General features: G+C 39.1%; 1 protein-coding gene across 1 annotated transcript in view; it reads right to left on the bottom strand.

Annotated features, from left to right (window-relative positions):
* The window catches only part of MTMR7 (myotubularin related protein 7), a 56,903-nt gene extending 40,504 nt beyond the window's left edge, over positions 1–16,399 (bottom strand). Inside the window, exons 1-3 of the mRNA XM_057697559.1 lie at positions 16,283–16,399; positions 14,907–15,069; positions 7,323–7,480 (exon numbers count right to left, since the gene is read on the bottom strand). Coding sequence (XP_057553542.1) covers positions 7,323–7,409 — 87 coding nt within the window. The 5' untranslated portion in view covers positions 7,410–7,480; positions 14,907–15,069; positions 16,283–16,399. The remainder of the gene's footprint in view (positions 1–7,322; positions 7,481–14,906; positions 15,070–16,282) is intronic.
* Between the last annotated feature and the right edge of the window lie 1,090 nt (positions 16,400–17,489).

Here is a 17,489-nt window from a genome sequence, read left to right as displayed (position 1 = left end):
TCGGCCCACAGAGGGCAGGAAAGACCCTCCTGCCCTCTCAGGGTACCAGGGCTCTCCCTCCCACAGAGCAGGAAACACAGAGCTATGGGGCTGGCGTGTGGGAGGACCAGGAGCTCAACAACCTGAGTGGTTGCAGCCTCCCCACTGGGAACAGGATGTCACCAGTACAGGGACTTCTGCATCCCCAGAGATGCCAAGAATTGGTGCTTCAACGTGGTGCTTCAGAAAACAGACTCACAGTGCCAGTTAACTTGGGTTTCAAGACACCACTTCTTAACCAAGCCGGACAAAAGTAAGTTCATCCTGCTTTCATGAAAGTAGACAGCACTTTGCAGTGGAAACTAAAATAACAATCCTGGAGAGTGCTGATGGCTACCGTTTTTGCAACAAGCTCACACGGTTGCAGTTTAAATTCTAACAACGAATAATGCACAGCAAGCGCAATTTATGCCACCAGATTCTGACACCACCCAATGTGCCTCCCAAAATTTTGTCTGGTTTGGAAAATCACATAAGAAAATTCAGAGAGAATATGAGAAGTTCAGAAAAGTGGGAAATGCTTCTCTTTTGAACTTTCTTTACCTTCCCTCTGACTTAGCCAACTGAAGTGGATTAAGTTAAAACCATTCCTGTGTAATTTTTTTTTAATTAATAAGGGAATGATTTTCTTTGTCCTCCACTAAACAAGCCTGCCTAGAGTGCCTGCATGTCTTGCTTGGCCTGACCAAGAGGAATATTTTTTGGCAATTCTTTCATTCATTCAACAAGTTTTTTTTTTAATTGAAATACATTTGACATAAAGCATTCTATAATTTAAGGTGTACATGTACAACATATTAATTTGATACATTTGTACATTGTAATGCGATGCCGTTGCAGTGACAATTAGCACCTCTATCATGTTACATAATCATCCTTTCTTTTTAGTGGCTGGAATCATTAAGTTCTAGTTTCTCAGAAGCAGATGATTATAATAGAATATTGGTGTCAACAAATTTTTACTGAACACTTATGTGTCAGGCATTAGGTTAGGTGCTAGGGCAGTAATGAACAACAAACGTTCGTGGCCTCAAGGACTTCACATTCCCAGGAAAACTGATCTTTGTTGCCCTGGTTACAACCTCCCAGTAATCTCTTTACCACTGCAGCACAGTATCCATCAGAAGGGCCAGCCAAGGCATCGTCATCAGACCTCTGTATTTATTGAGGACCCATCACTCAACTGAGCACTTTGGGGCAGGAGTTAGTTGCCAGGAACTGAGGTACATCTACAGAGACAACTGTCTTCTTAAACATTTAAGATCTAAAATTTATTTCAAGGAATTTATGATGTAATGGAGAGCAGAAAAGGGATATGAGCAGCATGAATGATTTATATATAAATAAAATAATACATAATACAGAAACGATAGCTGTAGGGAACTGAAATAAACAAGGTTTTTTAAAAATTACTGGTTTGGGTTATACTTTCAATTTTATTCCAAGAGAAATAGATTAACATTTTCACCTAGCAATGAATGCCAATTATTTTATTTAAAGAAAGACAACTTTAAGAGTTAGGTACAAAAGGAAATCTTAGCTTAGAGAGCTAGACTACCGGAAGCAAATATAAACAGGGATAAAAGCAATGATGACAGAGGTGATGATAACTAGCCTGCCCAAGACCACATGGAGAGAAAAGGGCAGCGCTGGTTCCAGAACCTAAGTTTCTGTGCTCTGTGTATCACGTTATTTCCACCATGGACAAAAGCTTCTTCTCCATCAGATGACACCGGTAGCCCCACTTACATCAAAGAATTTGTGAAAAGAAAGAAAGAACTCTCATAAAAGAAGGGAGGGAAAAGTAGACGTTTTTCTCAACCATGAGGTTAAAAGCAAAAGTCACGGATGATGACATAATCTTCCCAACGGACCATTAGTCAGAAATATTTTGATAGAACCAACTTTTATTTCTAAACTGGTAATAAATGAGGGTTCATCATCTTTCTCCCTATTTCAATGATATCTGTAAAATCAGAAAATCCCCTAGGTTTTCACCTTTTCTGTTTCAACACAATTTGTTGATTGTTAATTTGGGTTTGCTGTGTATTACTTTTGGGGAAAAAAATGCTGAGTAACTCATGTTTGCAGTCCCTATACAGTAGGACTGAAGTGACTAAATGCGAGTCATGTGTGTGGTGCTAAGTCTAGGAGGAAATCTCACCAAAAATGGGAAGCACCTGTGTTTCCAAGAAAATATTATTCCATAAGACATGGTTTAGCCTCATTTTCTTCCTCACCCAAGGGTGTGTCATGTTTTTAAAAAATTTTAAAAAGATACCCAATTTTCTATACTAAACTTGGATTTTCCTTCATTTCAAGGCTAAAAATTCACTGCAAAGGTTGGCTTTAGCATCATAACAAACTATTACATTAGCCAGATACTTTGTAATGATTAAGGCAAAAAGGACCCACATATCTACTCACAGTATAAGATTATGATTGTTAGATTTCAGTGTAATTATGAATAAAAGTCAGTATCATGAAAGTGGCCATTCTATTCCAAATAATATATAAATTCAAGATATTCAGAAGATGCGGAAGGACCTGACCTGTAGGATATTAAGATTTATTACAAAGCTATAATAACCATAATTAGTGAAAATGTAACTATGGAAATTATACAGTGTACACTGGGACAAAGGTTAGGAAATAGATCAGGATTTAAACAATATGCTAAAAACATGAAACAAAACAGGAAACAATGACAACTCAAAACTTCTGAGGATTAAAAGATACCCTAGGCACAGTATATAAATATCTCCTAAGAGGAGATATTTGCAACAGCTGTAAATGATAACAGATCATTATCTAGCATATGTAAAACTCTTCTACAAATCAATAAGAAAATGACAAATAACCTTACAGAAAAAAAGGATCAAAACTATGAAGCAATTCACAGAGGAGTCAACTTGAATCTACAACAAACACAAGCTCAAACTTGCTAGAGATGAAGGCAGAGCAAAGTAAACAAAACCACACTGCGATCCATTTCACTCCAATCCGAATGGTATTTTCTCAAATTTAACTTTTTGATTAGTTCATAAATCCATATGGTGATAAAATTGAAACAATAGAAAAAGATGCACATTCTCCCCTTTGTGTTCTATTCATCCTGTTCCTGTCTTATTTTCTAGGTTATCACTTTTGGGCAATTACACATTCATATGAACAAAACTTATTTTTCGCCTTCCTTTTTAAAATGAAAGGTATAACAGTATATTCATGGTACGGTGTCTCGCTTTTTTGAACTTAACAATATACTTTAGCACTCTTTCCTTATCAGTACATGGAAATATTCCACATTTTTTAATGGCTACACACTAATTTAATTATACAGATAGACCCAAAATTATTTAACCGGTCTTCTATTAAATTTGGGTTTCTTCTAATACATGCTTTTATAAATACTGCTTCAATAAATAACTGTGTACCTCACTGAGCGTTTATGCTAGCACGTCTTTAGAAGAAATTCCCAGAAGTAAGACTTCCGGGTCAATAAGTAGGGACACCACCAGACACTGTCAATACCAACTGCTGGTGAGTCTGTGGGGTAATGAGAACTCATATCTTAGGTGTGAAAGTCCATGCAGACACTTTGGAAAAGAATCTGGCAATACTGGGACTTCCCTGGTGGTCCAGTGGTTAAGACTTAGCCTTCCAATGGGGGGGGGGGGGGAGGGGCACGGCTGTCAGTCAGAAGACCAAAAGATGAAACAGAAGCAATACTGTAGCAAATTCAACAAAGACTTTAAACATGGTCCACATCAAAAAAATCTAAAAAAAAAAATAATAATCTGGCAATGTCTAATAAGGGTAAAATCCACATACCCTCTAACTCAGAAATTCTACTCCTAGGTAGAAACTCAAAATACATATGAGTCATATGTAAGCCAGTTAACACCTGTATTTATGATGGTAAAACAAAAAAGAGAGAGAAATAGAAGAAAAAGGATAGATAAAAGTTTAAACTATGGTATATTTGTAAAACGGAGTATAATACCATAGGGAAGAAGGAATGAACAAGAGCTACAAGTCTCAACAGTTATTAACTTCTTCACATCTTGGACAGTTACTTAATCTGACTCTGCCTGAGTTTCTCCATTTGGAAACAGGGATAATAACAACACCTACCACACAGAACTGCTAACATTCGCCAAGTGTCTAGAACATTGCCTGGCATGCAGTAGCTATTATACATGTGTTTATTTAATGACATGAATCTCACACACATAAGTTTAGTGAAAAGTCAAGTTTCAGTAACCAACATTCAGCACGATACCACACACAGAACGTGTAAAAAACACACAAAATAATACTACATGCTGCGACTTACAAATGTAGAAACGTTATAAATAGAAGGGAATGACAACACCAAACTGTAGTCAGTGACCCTGGAGCAGGAGGTGATTTGGAGGGAATATTAAGGAGGCTTAACAGCATTGGCCACGTTTGTTCTTACACGATGCCAGTCCCTGCTGTTCATTTCATTACTTTTCAAAGTTTTGTGTATGTTGTAAGAGTGGCATGATAAATAAACAGCAGTTTTGAAATGAAGGATAATCAGTGGAAGAAAAGCAGTAAGATGCATATTTCCAAAATTATTACAGGGAAATACAAGAAAAAAACTAGCTAGCCAGAGATAAGAAAAGGGGAAAGACATGACTAGCAAAACCCACAAAGCATAGCGTCTAGAACAATATCATAGATACCAGTTACTGAAAAATCAAAATCTAACCATACCTAATAGGAGAAAAAAAACCCCAAAACATTCCACCCTCAGAACCTTAAGATAACTACTGTTAGATTTTTTTATTTTTTTTTGACCAGGCCGCGTGACATGTGGGATCTTAGTTCCCTGACAAGGGACTTAGTTCCCCAGACCCTGGCAGTGAAAGCGCCAAGTCCTAACCACTGGACCACCAGGGAATTCCCACTGTTGGATATTTTATAAAGGACAAAACACTCATATAGGAACACCGAAAGTAATGGGATAAGTAGAGTTCTACCAGGCAAACTTTGACAAAAAGAAGAAAACAGTAGAAACATAATAACATAAAACAGAATTCAAAGCATTCACAGAAAAAAAGGATATTTTAAGTTGATAAAAAGGATATTTTAAGTTGATAAGAACACACCAAGCAGATGTCCTAAACCATTATGTGCTGAATAACATAATTTCAAAAATATATAATGCGAACACTTCAGAAATGTAAGAACACATCTAACCAACAATCATGATGGGAAACTCTTCACATATCTCTGACCTCTGTCAGAAATCAAGTGAGCAAAGAGACCAAAACAACATAAGAAACTTAATTTAGATGGAGATAGAATTTTATACCCAAATAACAGAGAATATACATTTTTTTTCCAGACTCAAAACATTAATAAAAATTAATGAAATACTGGGTGTTTTATGAAGACATAAATCTTCAAAAAAATCCCCAAAGTTCAAATCATACAGGTCACATATACTGCTTGCCATACAAAGGAATAGAAATTAACAACCAAATAGGGAAAGATTTAAGTATATTATGGTGCATTCATTTGATGGAATGTTACACAGTCATTTAATTATTGATATGAATATTGTGTCACCATATAGAAAATTCATATGGTAAGGAGAAGAAAGTAATTAGGACTCAAGATATGTGGCCAGAAATGGTCAATTAAGAATATAGGGCTATTCTCTGGCGGCACAGTGGTTAAGAATCCACCTGCCAATGCAGGGGACATGGGTTCGATCCCTGGTCCAGGAAGATCCCACATGCCGCGCACCACAACTACTGAGCCCGCACCTAGAGCCTGTGCTCTGCAACAAGAGAAGCCACCGCAATGAGAAGCCCGTGCACCACAGTGAAGAGTAGCCCCCGCTCACGACAACTAGAGAAAGCCTGAACACAGCAACGAAGATCTAACGCAGCTTCCCCCACCAAAAAAAAAAAAACAAAGAGTAGACAAGATATAAATTGTCAGCATATATGAACTGCAATTCAAAAGATTAAGGCATGCAGATTAAATTGAGAAACCACTTATCCCACTATCAAGTTGTCAAAAGATTTTTAAGAAATAAACTCTTTAATGGTGAAGGTACAAAGACTCAAGCATTCTCCTACACAACTGCTGAGAATTTATATAAATTGGTACAATCTTCCTGCAGTTCTTTTTGATAATATGTACAAAAATTTGTGTAAACCTTTTGACATAGAAATTCCACATTTAGGAATCTGTCTTTAAAAAAAAAGAATTTTAATGCAGGCAAAGGTATACTTACCAGAATGTTCTCACTGTTACTTAAAATAGTGAAAAATAACAATAACCTAAATGTCTAAAAATTAGAGATTAGATAGATAGAATATGATATAGCCATACTTTGTCATACTACATGTTTTTAAATGATACAAAATATATTTATTGACAGGCTAATACTCACAACATGCTATGCAAAGAAAAGCAAAACACAAGGCATATGTAGTATGATTCCATTTTTGCTGTGTATATTTGAATGGTTCCTTTGTCTTGACATTTTCCAATTGTAAACAATGAAATGCATTATTCATGTAAGAAAAAAGTTATTGAACTATGCAGATGAGAAAAAAAACTGAAGAAAAAAATTTAAACCTACTAAAAGAACGTTAGGGCAATGGGATGCTGGCTGTTTTTTTTTTTTTTCTGTCTTTTGTAAATTCTCTGCAGTGTTCCCACTGTACTTTGATTACTGAAAACATTTTAAAAATTAATAGGGAAACCAACCCTGATTTGTAAGGCTACCCTCAGGGAGAGTATGGAATCTGCTCTGCCCCTCCTGCTTCCCTGCGTCTCCCATTCCCTTCTACAAGTGCAGACATACTTCTCTTCATTTCTCTAGGGAAGCCTCCTGGTGACCTTGTGTACCAATCAAGAGCTCAGTGAGCACAGAAAGGAGCTGGTGCCAAACTGCCAGCAGAGCCTCTGTGACTTCCCCTGTCATCACTCACTGAGCTATAAAAAGACTGGATGGAAGAAGGGAGGTGCTGGCCCTGAGGGCTGCTGGGCCTCTCTGGGTTTCCACTCCCTCAAGGGGATGGTCTCTATGGTAGCCTTGTTCAAACTTTCTGATTCTAGGTGCAGGTAGGGAACAGAGCTGGCAATAAGCAAGAGAGACCTGGAAACCCACACATCTGGTACCCACCAAGAGCCATCAAAACTAAAGGAGACCAAACAGAAGTCATGCTAAGCTATGTGAAATCACAGTTTCATCTGGCTTAAGTATCTGCCTTTCACCAAATGCCTCCACTCACTCTGTAATCTCTGTTCACATCGCTGAGCTGCCAATAATCATCAGGGAGGCCCATTCGCTTATACTCTTCATTGAGATCGATCAGCATCCAGCCTTGTTCCCTTTCTTCTCTATCCAGCTTGGGGTTGAATGAAAAGCAGTATAACTCCTCGTATTTCACTGCAAGAAAAGGGAGAATAAAGCCAAATCAAGCCAAGTCCAAGCAGGAACCAAATCTCCCCAAAAGCATCCTGTCCGGGCTGGAGAAGCCAGACCAGCTCCTCACCTCTCGCGACTCTCCAGGGGTACCCCGTCTCCATGGTGGGGTCACCCACCTCCTCCCAACAACGACAAGACCTCAGGACAACCGAACTCAACTTTACAAGAGCTTCTTTCCTTTCAGGAGCACGGCCCTCCCCATCTATTTTTTGTTTGTTTGAGTTGCTTTTGAAAGAATATATTTTCAGACCACATAAAATATGGAGCTTATAAGTTAATTAAGAATGTATATGTACTTACAATAGCTAAAATAAAAATAACCTAAGTGTCCATCAACAGATGAATGGATAAAGAAGATGTGGTACATATATAGAGAAAAGAATATTACTCAGCCATAAAAAAGAATACAATATTGCCATTTGCAGCAACATGGATGGACCTAGAGATTAGCATACTAAGTGAAGTAAGTCAAAGACAAATATTATATGATATCACTTTTATGTGGACTCTAAAAAAATAATACAAATTAACTTATTTATGAAAGAGAAACAGACTCACAGACACAGAAAACAAATTCATGGTTACCAAAGGGAAAGTGGGGTGGGGGTGGGGATTAGGACCATGGGATTAATAGATACACACCACTGTATATAAAATAAACAGCAAGGATTTACTGTTAGCACAGGGAACTATGTTCAGTATCTTGTAATAACCTATAATGGAAAAGAATCTAAGAAAGAATATATATGTATAACTGAATTACTTTGCTGTACACCTGAAACTGAGACACAATACTGTAAATCAACTGTAGTTCAATTTTTAAAAAAAGAAAAAGAAAGGACATATATATTCCTTAGACAGCCAGAACTCAATTTTTTTTATGTATGTGGAGCTCAAATTTGGGATGGCCTCTCAGAGGTACACAGAGGCCAGGCCACTGCCATGTTTTGATGCTCAAATAGTGTCAAAAAAGCAATGACAAAACAGTTGAAAAAACTGGAATATATTTAAATGTTTGTACTGAAAACGAGCTTTTAACAACTACAAAAATGTCCTAAGTGTACTGTTCGTACAGTATTTATAGGATTCATTAAAAAATACCCATTCATAGTACGTGGCACCCTGTCCATGGTGGGGCAAGTTCAAGGATGTGTGATGACACACTTCTTTCAGTTCTGCCAGGGTATCTCTGACTTTACACATCTCCTTTTATGCTTGAGAGGCCAGGCCCAACAGCCGTCCCCAGCAAGGTCGAGGATGTGGTTTCCTTGTCCTGGCCTTGCCACACTGAGGGAAGCAACTAGGCCAGCACTGTCCAACAGAAACACAGTGAAGCCACATAAGTCATGTAAAATGTCCTTACAGCCACATTAAAATTGTAACAAGAAAGTGAAATTAATTTTCACAAAATATTTTATTTAGCCCAGTATATCCAAAATATCAATCGACACATAAGGAATACACACATATATATAAATGTAAAACCTAATACTATTTTATACATTTTGCTTTGTACTGTCTTTGAAATTCCATGTGTATTTCTCGCCGAACAGCGCATCTTATTTGAGACCAGCCACATTTCAAGCCCTCGACAGCCCCGTGTGGCTAGGGGCCACCTACTGAGAGCACAAATCAAAGCACTTCTGGTGATAATAAACCATGGCTGATACTCAGCGAACCCTGGTTGTAGTCCAGATTCTGTTCTGATTAAATGGACTGACGCATCTAGTAGGCATCAGGACAGGCCTCCTTGCACAGATGAGAAATCTGAGGCAAGGGGAGGTTTTGCAGCGTCCCCAGGGTGACACAGCTAGGAGGTGGGGAGTGTGGCTATACCACGCATGCTTTCACCACCACACAAGCAGCCCCTCCAAAGCAGACCCTTCTCTCTTCTCCCCAGATGGGCCACTTTTGTGTATTTTCTTTCCGACCATCCCCCTAATCTTCCTTTTTTTTTTTTTTTTTTCAGTAGAATTCTTTCTCATCACAGTTTTCTTAGATCATCCCATTTATTCCCTCATCTGTCAATGGTGTTCAGTGTGGACGCTTTAATGCTCCTAAATGTGTGTCTGGAGGCCCGACAGAGCATTTCACTGCCAGCAAAATGCCGCAGCAACACACAGGCAGCCTAAGGTCAAAACTCAGTTTCTAGCTTCTTTCGATTACTACTGAAATGACTCATCTACAAGGATGATAAGATAAGGGTCTCATTTTAAGCACCAGACTTTTGAATTAGACATGCACTCTTCCTTGCAAAAAACAAGCGAGAAGACAGGGGTTTATCAGTGAGATAAGCTATGTCTATTTCAGTCTCTCTTGATGTCATATTTCTAAATTTGAAAATTGAGCATACTGATGATTTCAACAAAGAAGAAGATGCACACATACAGGTACATACATACATACGCATACATACACACTTCCAGTAAAAACGGTCTCTTGTCATCTTAGCAAATTGAGCAGACGGCATATAAAATGGACATCCTGTTTTGGGAACAGTTGGCTCGACAGCAACATATGTTTTCCATCTCTAAGTACCATTTTCATGACTCAGGCTTCTGATATCATAATGTTAACCGCAAATGCAATTTGTTTAAGATGCCAAAAGAATCTCTTGAGAAAGCCTCAGTTCCTTCAGTGAAAGAAGAGCTGAGGAAGATGGCGTAATAATGGAAGTTAAGCTCCCTTTGTTAAATGCCTATAAATAGGTTTAAAGGTAGAAGGAGAAACCCATTCTATGACCACTGATGGTTTTCTACATATGGTTCATTCTTTCTGTCATTGGGAAGAGGTGAGGAAATGGCACATAAGTTAAAGAATAACTTATAACCAACATTGACAAGATCATTCCTGAATTAGGAGACGTCAGAATGGGTTGCCACTGAAATGATGAAATTTTTTCTTTCAGTTATTTTTAAGGAAAGGGGTGATCTACCATACTTTTGGCCCAATTTACCCAAAATTCTACATGAGGGAAGAGAAACACACATTTTTGTCAGTCAAAGCTCAGTCTTGTTAATGTGGGCAAGCTTCTCACCAAGAGGCCAGCCAGGAGAAGCCCTCAGCTAAGAACTGCCTACTCTGAGAAATTTAAAAAATACCATTAACAAAAGATGTGAATTTTACTGAATACTTCCCATTCATAATGTTTTTTTCCCCTCGTCTCCATCTCCTGCAAAAGACACCAGCAGAATGTTTAGTAGTTGACATTATTAAGGTAAATTAAGTAAGGTAGGTAAATTAAAACCAACAACGACCAAAGTAGGGCTAGAGACATCCCCTGTCTTTAAAGAATCTGAACTGAGAGAAAATACTCATGTGAGAAGGCCAAATCCCTGCTTTTCCACCCAATCTTAAAACAAACATGTTAAATACTCCACTGGCTTTTCACATCACAAAGTGTGAGCCCTCACGTCCAACATAAACTGCCTTTTGCTGCTAGCGGCCTGGCACCTTCAACAGAAGGTGCATTGAAGGCCTCGCTCCTCGGGGCCTCACGACTAGGAGGGCACAAGAGCTCGGCCAACAAGAAGCAAACACTCAGCATGCCTTTGGATGGGGGGTAGTAAACTGAATGTGCACCTCTAATTAAAAAATTTTCAGAAAAGATTATGTGGACATCATTCTAGCACTTACTTTATTTACCTACTTAAATCATGTGATTGCTAAACAAGGGAAGACTTCTATTCAGAAAGAAAAATGGCAATTTCTCAAATACTACATCAAACTAAGAATGAGTAGCATTTTGGCTATGGTTCTAGGAAGGCCAAATCAGTGTCTCAGGACTGAGTAGAGGGCATGAGCTTCACCCAGGCACAGAGACGCACAATGGGACTGACTTTCTCCTATTTTAGCATCACTGTTCAGTGTGTGCCTTAACACAAGGGAGCATGCGTTGCTGCCATCAATTCGATACCTGCTGCTCTCATCAACTCCTTCCCGCCCAGAGAATCCCACTTCCTACTTCTGGAGAAGACTGAGGCCCTCAACCTGGAACCACCAAGCTGACAAATGGCCCTGTCTCTGCATCTAACTTCGGCTCCTTCCTCTCATAAGAAAGGAAATAAGACTGCCCATGGGTAGAACAAGCAAGCAGGGAAACTGAAAAATAACCTAGCTTGTTTCCCAGGTATCAGGTTAAAGGTTATGAAAACAGAATGTTTAGGGAAAAACCATGGGGGCATTCTCTCTTATTATCAACTAACTGGAAGAAACAAAAGCTAATTTATACTAAAATCAAAAGTAGTTTAAAAATCAAAAGGAAACGTGTAACAACCAATGTAAAACCTGAATAATACAATTATATTATTGTTAGGCAATTTTTTTAAAATCAAAAGGAAAACCAAACATGAATCAGCATCAGCAGAATGTGAAGGCTGAGGAAGGGAAGGGAAAAGTCACCAGCAGTCGTCAAAGGACACAGATATGTGGGGTTTTAGAACCCAAAGTGAGGAAAGTTAAATCGCTCTGCGTGCTCTACTTAACTCAGGCAACTGAAAAGAAACGTAGTTGAAAAACCATTTAAAGAGAGGTGAGAAGATAACATAGCTGTTACTGGATTTTGCATATTTAAAATCAAAATAATGAGACCTTTCTTGTCTGTTTTCAAAAAAACAAGTGCTTGAATTAAACATTAGGATTGTGGAAGCTAACACTTAGAAAAGGGCTACTGGACTCAGAGATTAGTGTGGTCAATAAAAAGGAAATCGTCACTGTAAAACTTGCTTAAGTGGCACTGACAGATAAGAACTGTCAAAAGTTAAATTAAGCAAATGAGACTACATCAATCCCAAGATTTTAAAAATCATAGTAAATATGCAGAAGAATTAGGGACTAAGATGGGCCGAAAAAATACTGTAATTTAATAAAAATGAGAAAATAAACAAAAGAGGAGATGGCTTAAATATTAAAGGGCCCACAAACACTACAGAGGGAAAGATAATTGATAGGAAAATAAACAGCAGGAGGTTAACTAGAGGGAGGAGAAAAGAAAGAACATGGGAAAACTGGAAGCCCTCTCAGAAACACGGTCTTCTAATCAGAAAAATGTATAATCTTATTAGCACATCGATCTACAGAATTAATTTATTTTCTCATCTGGGCCACAGCCCTATTTTAACCTATTTCTTTATGAAGAATTAAAGAGCTTACTGGATTTGGCCACATTATTTTTTGCTGGGATCTTTTATAGTCCATGAGCAAATTTCTTACCAATCTGAATTCACACGAAAGACAAACCAATACAATCTCGACACATTTTTTTAGTCATTTGATTTACCCTGATCACAGAAATTGTAATTCAGTGAAGAGACAGACTCTCGAGGCCTTTGAAACTATCTCCTTCACAGGCCTTGACTTAAATGGACTCCCAAACATTTCTTCTTTCGTTTAAAAAAACAAGTGTCCTCTATAGGACCTTGGAGTTAGCTGTGTCCATAAGGGGAGGTGAAAGTACGTGATTTGTGTTGGTGACTAGCCATAATAACCCCAGAGATCGATATTGTGCTGCTGGAAATCAAAGTCATTTCCCCACCAAACACACACACACACACACACAGCCCTCCTCTGAAATACCTAGAGAAGTGCGAAGGTGTAATTTGTAAAAGGTTCTGGAATGGTGTGAGAAGTCACCCCACCCCCAGTGGGGACTCCCTCCACCTTCCCCCCCCCCCCCCCCCCCCCGCCCAGATTCAAAACCCTGCTTCCAAGGTAACAGGCTGTAATATGTCCTCATTTTAGCATCGCCTTTAGCATTAAACTGTGAAGCTGCTTGGATTCTATTTTCTCTTCCCACACTCATTAAAGTACTATGTTTTACATACACTGGCATTTCTAATTCCAATGTTTCACAATGCTGGTGGCTTTTAAAAAATATCTTCTAAGGTAATGGCTTTAATTCAATTAATTACTGTAGTTTCTTTCTTTAGTCTCTGGCTACGGCTCACACCAAACTCCCAAAACTTCGTCTTTAAGAAAAAATTTATATTTTTAAGAGCAGGGGAACACAGTGATTTTCCTCCCTGGGGACTCTCGCAATGTGAATCCTGGCGCTCGCTGTCATCTGGGGCCAGAGCCCTCACCACTGTGATCTACTCTTCCAGCCACTCAGCCTTTTTCCCGGTCTTCTGGGCTATTCCTAAATCCCATTAATCCGGTCAGAGCACATTTATTATCCAGTACATCCATTAATCAGTGACACAGAAACTGCTGGCGCACAATTCCCCTTGCATTCTCTGTCGCATGCAACCTAACGTACATCTTCCCAGAACTTCTGTTCCAATTATAGTGCACCCTCCGAAAAGTTCAACTGCTTTTCTGGCTAACTCTGCAGTTCTTTTCAACACACAGAGATGAAAAAGCCTCAACGGGCTGACGTGAAAGGGGAGCAAAGTCAAGTCAAAATGATCAGATTCTGACAGCTCCCTGGCATCCTTCCCATCACATCATTTTAGCTCTCAGCTCTCAGCAGACGATATGGTCATATCTTAAGAATCTGAGGATCCAATCAAATGCCTTGAAGAGTTTACAATCAAACTTCCTGTCCTGAATCAAAAAGCATTTAGTAAAGTAACTATAAGCACATGTCTTATCTCCCTTATTAATGACTTCTTGGTAAACATTACCACGGATGTTACTGTTGTACAAATGATCTCCTTTCACTGTATACTTCTAAGACACTTAACAAACGAAGCCCACAGTTCACACAAGCCACCCACCCACACACCCGCAAGAAACACTTGTGTAGAATCTTACATCTACAGCAAAGTAAGCTATAAATTTCTTAGATTTGTAGCATAATAAGCTGTTCACCTGAAGACCCTAAGATGAGGGATATATAAGCAGAGAGTAACTGAGAACATATATTTTTCAAATCAGCCATTCTTCCCACAACACTTAAGGAGGTTTTGTTTAGGAGGATCAGCATATACATACCCCAAACGTTCGCCGATGCTATAACAAAGGTCTAGTAATGCCAACCTTGGGAAATACATATTACCACCCAAATGCAGCAGAAACCAAACCTGAAACGCCCCCAAATAGGGAAAACTGCACTAGACCTGTGTGATGTCAATGTTTTCCACACAAAACAATTTGTGGGTTTTACCTTAGGCCTCGATTTCCACAGTTGCAGAAGGGCGTACTTTGGGATGATTTCACAGCACGCCTATAACCCCCTCCAGGATAAATACTACGAGTAACTCAGACAGAGGCCCCAAAAGACAAGGAACTATGTCAGTCAGATTTCTTGGCCTCACTGAAAGTCTGGGAAAACATATAATTCCTAAAGCACTATCAGCATGAAGTATTATCCATACTTCTTCAACACGATCTGTGAATTTCTGAAGAGCAGGTTTCCATGTTGAATGCCGAGCTGGCTCTGCCCTACCTGGCCTTGCGAGGCGGATGAGAGAGATGTACACGTCATGGCAGTCCCTCTCCTGGGGGATGATGAGTTGTAAGAGCTGAAAGTTCTTGCAGCGAATGAGTAGAGGACACCCAGTTGCCGTTGTCGCCTGTTTCTCGATGGTGGAAATCTGACTGTGAAGAACCTACCGCCAAAAGTTAATGTGGGTAAACTAACACAGGTAACAACCACATAGGACAAAAAGCCACACAGATCGCTGAGCCACAAAAGAGACAAGAAACACTCCCTGACCTTCCGTGGGCTTGCACCCAGATGACAAGGACCGACACGTTTGGGGTAAGAGCCAACTGTCTGAATTTATCATTTATTTTTCAATGCCAAGCTTTCTGATATCCAAGCTAGTTATATGAAGCAAACTATTCAGCATACAATTCTGCACAGGTCCAGGTAAGGGAACATTTGGGCTGTCAAATGTTGAAATGCACTGAGTAGCTAAAATTAAATAAGGTCATGAGAAGTTAGTAAAATAAACCTTGCAATCAACAAATGATAGAGAGGGCTCCACTGGGAGGTGGCACCATGCTCCTTAATTCCACACGGAATGCTCTTAAGTTCAATAGCAACTTGAGATTGTTGTTTTCTAAGCTGTTGGTGGTCAGGCAGGCTGCAGAAGAGATTTATTTTAAAGGAAATCATGCTGAAGTGCTCTGGCGTTTCCAGGGGGGTCTCTGCTCAGCCCTCAGTGGCAACACTTCATTCCTTACATTCCTCTCCACTAAGCAGCGCCTGCCACCTTCTGCTGAAAAGATAAAGTCTGTGGACTACAAAAAAGGCAAAATCTGCAATTCAGGGATTCTGGTTCTGGCCATAATGTTATGGTTGTGTGGCTATATAAAATAAGATCTAATGGTCTCATCATTATGTAGCAGAAATACCTGGCGATGGGACTCTTCCCTAGATTTTCTTTTCCTTTTTGCTTTTTTAAATTATGAGAAACCTGTAGACAACATAATTAAACGACTGCATGGCCTGCACTGTAGGATCCCACGAATAAAGCAGATTGCAAATAAAGTACTACATCAATGCTGTATCTGGTATACTAACATTATTGAATCCCTACTTGACAGCTGTGACATGAAGCACTTACAGTTCTGGCTATTTCTATGTCTATCTCTGATGAAGTTCAAATAATTAGTGTTTAAAATGAGTAAACAGATGAAGTGGATGTGACCCTTTACAGAAAAAGGCAAAGCGCACATTCTAAAAAGAGTCCTCTGAACACCCATACACCAAAATCCAACCCTCCTCACCCTGTGGGCAAACAAAAGAATAGAGGGTCAAAACTAGTTACTTCAAACAATGAAAAACACATAAAGCCAAAAATAAGGAATGCATACCCATGTTTCTTTCCTCGTGTCAGGTGCATTCTCCACAAATATGACATGAGTAGCCGTCAAATACAAAGTACCGAGGGCTGCCTTTTTAGAGGATATTCGATCTACCAAGCGGACATTTTCAACCTAGAGAAATCAATGTGACAGGGTTATAGTAGAGCAAAAGAGCTATTCACAAAAAATAATCAGTAGGTAATCTCGTGCTTAATCCAAGTATGGTCTTGAAAATTCTCTCAATAAGAAAATCCCAAACTTGATCTCACGATTCTGTGTATCAAAAGATAAAAATTCACCAATTCCTTAAATGGAACCTTAAATGTACCACAAAAGATTTATAGACCCTGTTCTTTAAGATTACCCTTTCAGTGTTTTAAATAGGTAAAGATCTTTACTTGACTGTAATTACAGAATTCTAATTTAAGGCAGGAAGTATACACATGAAAGTTCTGAGTTTACACATTAACTATATATGAATCTCATTCTATTAAAAAAAAATAATGTATTTTCCTAGGTGTTTCTCAGTTGTAGAAATGGCCCCAATGTTGTTTGCTTCCACATAAACTAGTAAGAAATATAAATATACATCCAGGAGCAAAGAGTATCAGAAGAATGTTCTGCACGCTTACCAAGAATATCTACAAATTAAGATGCTAATATTTATAACAAAATCTTCCTAATAAATAGAATTCTCACCACTGAGCTAAAATTCAGACTGCCGGAAGAGACTTCAGGAAACAAGTTTTATCAAGCACACACCTCTGAAACGTAGAGCAATTTCAAGAATGTGTGCCTCTGGATCATTTAAATGTGAAATGTAAAGGAAATGACAAGACAGCCTCTACAGGGCAAAGGAAAACCGAAGCAACGACGACTCCAATAAGGCAGAGCCACCCCAAACACCCAATGAACATTCCAGTAATGACAGCAAGGCTTAGCGATGCTACTTGGTACTGCCAGGGATCAACCATCTACAAACAGACACTGGCCCCACCTCCATCCCTCAAATCAGGATGGTGTCTTGCTTCCATGAGGCAGGTTAGGAACTAGTGAATCGTGTTTGCTCCACTCTTTAGTCTAATACAGCAGCTGTTGTGCTGATGCAGGTGGAGAGCCCAAGCCTTCTCAACTGCTCCAGGGAAGCCCTCGGGGACAGTGCACCGAAAGAATACAACTCAGGATCCTCAAGACAACTCCAAGGGCAAACATCACT

The sequence above is a fragment of the Hippopotamus amphibius genome, chromosome 10 (assembly GCF_030028045.1).
Source record: "Hippopotamus amphibius kiboko isolate mHipAmp2 chromosome 10, mHipAmp2.hap2, whole genome shotgun sequence".
In the NCBI taxonomy this organism is placed as follows: domain Eukaryota; kingdom Metazoa; phylum Chordata; class Mammalia; order Artiodactyla; family Hippopotamidae; genus Hippopotamus; species Hippopotamus amphibius.
The sequence above is the reverse complement of the archived record's forward strand: the minus strand, read 5'-3'. Positions and strand labels throughout refer to the sequence as shown.